The 3,965-nt window shown below is 40.8% G+C and overlaps 1 protein-coding gene across 1 annotated transcript in view; it reads right to left on the reverse strand.

Annotated features, from left to right (window-relative positions):
* Positions 1 to 916: 916 nt before the first annotated feature.
* LOC111952662 (kinesin-like protein KIF14) overlaps positions 917 to 3,965 on the reverse strand; it is a 34,577-nt gene continuing 31,528 nt past the window's right edge. Inside the window, 2 exon segments of the mRNA XM_070435371.1 lie at positions 917 to 1,996; positions 2,420 to 2,498. Coding sequence (XP_070291472.1) covers positions 1,609 to 1,996; positions 2,420 to 2,498 — 467 coding nt within the window. The 3' untranslated portion in view covers positions 917 to 1,608.

Below are 3,965 nucleotides of genomic sequence, written 5' to 3' on the forward strand. Positions count from 1 at the left end.
CAGTAGCTATAAAAAGTGATTGAGTAGGCTGCATAGAATTCATGACTAGAAGCTCAAAGGACAAAAGGACAAAAGGTCATTTTCTTTTCTGTAAATTTAAATTTTCTGTTGTAAATGTTAGCAACAACTCGCAGGGAATATGGTCACTGGTGTAACCAGGAGGAGCCATGTTTCAGTCAGTCCAATCACATCAAGATTATGATCAGTGATTAGTTAATTGACCATGACCGTCTTGGACGTGAGAGATCTAACATTAAGTAACCATATTTTGAGTTGTTCGATATCACAATCTCTTTCAATAATGACATGGAGGTTTATATTCCAGTGAGATTGCTAAAGCAAACACCGCCATGTTTACTTTTGCCCAACCTAGATCAAGGGCACACAGACACGGTCTCAATGGTAATAGCGGAGCTGACTACACGGACTGTGCTAGGAACGTTTTATATCGAATGTCTATAAGGCTAAGGCAATCTAATTAAATATACATTTAAGTTGCAAAGGCARAAGCTACATGTCCAGATATGGAATTTTGACTTTACTTTTTGAGTAATTTATCTAAAATGTTAAAGTTTCCACCTACCTGACGTTGAGTAAATGGATGGTGTCCAAAGTTTGTGCGTTTTCTTCAGCCTTCGACGATGATTTTAATATTTATAAATTAGTCCTCCTGCACCACATTTTTCTAAACATAAACAAGTTCATGGCGTTGTTTGTAACCATGAAATAGTCTTTATTCAATGAACATTTCATAGACTGAGAGCGGAAGAGAAGAGTAATGTACTGGGCTGTTTCTAGTGCTCGACAGAGACATAATGACCTTTACTTTCTACTGTAGCTATTGCACAAATATCCATACATTTTAGGATACTAAAATACGCATTTATGGAGTCCAGAAGAAAAAGATAAACACAAGTAGAGAAATATTAATTTATTGTCCTCACTCGTAATGTTACATGATTGTGAGGTATCAAAATTAAAATCTTTACCAAGAGACAAAAAGTGTCATGAATGAGAAGCCAAAAATGACTTTGTGCAAGGTTTTAAGTGAATATAGTTGACGCACTGATAGCCTCCCAAGGATAGCTTGACCGTGACACCTCTAACCGCTTTGAGTGAGTTACAGTAAGTTGTGCCTTCACCTACATATGTATTAATGCAACAATATAAAAAACAGACGTTACACATAAAAGGAACCAAGAATGAGAAGATCTAACCAAAATGGCAAACAAATCCACTGCTGTACAATTTKATTACCAAGTACTTTACAATCGAATTAAAATCTTTAATGGCCAAKATAAAGCATTCAACAGGGAACCTTGGGTTTTAGTGCAATTGGATGGACCGTTGACGTAAACATTCTCATTCTCARTGTAGGTTCTTTCTATCAATGGCATTGAACCAGTATCTTTTTTTTWWTTATTTTTTTACATTGATCATCTGGGTCATGTTCATTAGGGCACACCTTAGCAAAATGTTTTGCAACAGAAACCAAAAACAAGTGTTCCTTATTGGACAAGTTCAGATCACTACCTCCCTATTTACCAGTTTTTTTCTGCAGTTTCACCTACAGAAACACGACCCGGATCAGCTCATCGAGCCTGTGCATCAAACACAACACACATCATCGTTAGACGAAGACACCCCTGAAGAGAGAGAATTAACAATCTTAGGGGCTCCTCTGTTCATTCCCATGGCTGAAGCCACCTCCTTCACCAGACTCATTTCTACTAAGCTTTTCTCTGAGTCAAAAGACCCCGTCTTCTCCTCCTCATGGCCCTGGGGGTTGAAGGCGTTACTCAGGGACTGCAGGGCAGCGTGGAGCTCATCCCGGGCCGCCATGACGGTCTGGCTGAAGTTGTTGGTAGCCGACCCCGTGGCYCCACTGGGGAGGCTGTTGATGACCTCTTCSATGGTCTTGGACGAGGAGAAGACAGTTTCTCCGCAGGCGCTGAGGCTGGCGTCACTGGTTTTACCTGGGCACGGAAACAACGTTCTTTATATAATATATTACATTTATAGACACACATCCAACTTACTGGTCATTTCATCTGTCTGGGTCCCTATAGTCCACAAAAATCATCTTTCTCTTGTCTCCTTCCCTTGATGATTACTGGTTGATAAAAATATATATTGCTCAAACCTATCCAGCACATAAATTGAAGTCACAATGAAATAAATACAAGGAACATAAGGTATTTAGGTGAGTTACATCTTAGACAACGGCCTTTATGTTTTGGGGGTAATACTGAGGAAACTGTAGCCTTTCTTCTCCTAGGCCAAACAGGGTACTTGGGAGAGAGAGCAGAGTGGAGCTGCCTGATGGCCTGACTGGATCAGTACCAGACTATTTGACTGAAGTGAGGAGCAAGTTTCCCCAAAGGCTCACCCGCTCCAATTTGGCTCCAGTAGCGCTCACTTCACYAGCTCAGGGCATGCCCGGCCCAGCATGCATRTGTAGTCTACTTGTGTGCTGCTATAGTCCCTTGCTTTAGTTACTGTCAGAGTTCACAAAATATTTTCATTAAGAAACTGATAAAAACACACAGGTGCTAAATCAAGATGAGGACCAAGAGCAAGAGCGGGAGTGCGGTGATGTAGTGTCCACAACTAAAGAATCATTGTGGAATCTGAAGAGACACGTATCCCGAAAGCATGATGGTGTACTTACTACGTGCACATGCTAACGGAAAGGAACGAGGTGGGTAGCTAGCTAAGTGTGTCATTGAATAAATACTTTTTCCTTCACAAAACATTTTTGACCTCTTATAAAAATAAGTTTTGTTCCATTATCTGTATATAATAGGCTAACAATGATTTTGGCCCAATAGGCCTGGCATTTCCCACTTTCAAGGAGCTTTCTGTTTTGATAGGCAAAAAAATAAATAAAACATTAGGCCTACCTACAGAAAAATAAGAAGGGCAGAATAGAAGGGTGTTCAGCATCCCCAGTGGCTCTGGYAGCGTAGAGAGGGTATTCTCCGCTGCTGGCCTGCTCTCCAGGCAACATCGTATGAGAGCCTGACGCCACAGACTCTGACCAAACTCGCGTTACAATTTTTTTAAAATTAAAAGCACAGCGCATAATAAAGGAATTTTTCGTTTCATTTTTACAAGCCTATATGCCTAATTTATAGACTATAATGATTTAATAGAACAAAATGTTTAAAATGCTGCCAGCCTAGTGTCCCTGCCAAGCTTAGTGTGTTGTGTTCGCAAATGCATTTCTTTGTAGGCTATAGCCTTGATATAATAGCCTAATAATATAGCCAAAATAATTCATTTTTGTTCCTTCTTAGGTTCCCTGTCTGGCTCCTGACCCTGACTCTATTTTAGGTTGGTTATATGCCGTTTAATATGACATGTAGCCTATTTAGAGTTGTTTATATGCTGTTTAATATGAATATGTCGCCTATATGACAATAATCGTGCGCTTCTTACATCACTTTCCATGTTTTATACAATGATTTTCATTAAACTCCATATGGTTCGGTTCAATACTTCAAACAAATGGTAGGTTCAGGTAGTCAAAAAACTAGATGGGTGTTGGTTTAAATTGTGATTTTAATGAATGGAGCAAAATTTTTGGAGCGGAAAGTTTATTTTTTTTTTTATTTTTTGAGCGAGGAGGCGTTTTTGGAAAACGACTGGAGTGAGATTTCCAACCACATAGGGTTTCACATACTTCTGATCAGAGAGAGAGGAGTGGGACTGCCTGATGGCCCAGACTTGTGAGAGTACACTCGGAGGCGAGAGAGAGAGAGCTGAGTGGAACTGCCCGATGGTCAGACTGTGTCAGTACTCGGAGGGCGAGAGAGAGAGCAGAGTGGAACTGCCCGATGGTCAGACTGTGTTCAGTTCCTCGGAGGGCGAGAGAGAGAGCAGAGTTGGAATCTTGCCCGATGGTCAGACTGTCAGCTATAGCTCTCGGGGCGAGAGTGAGAGAGCAAGAAGTGGAAACTGCC

Source organism: Salvelinus sp. IW2-2015, linkage group LG26, assembly GCF_002910315.2.
Source record: "Salvelinus sp. IW2-2015 linkage group LG26, ASM291031v2, whole genome shotgun sequence".
NCBI lineage: Eukaryota > Metazoa > Chordata > Actinopteri > Salmoniformes > Salmonidae > Salvelinus > Salvelinus sp. IW2-2015.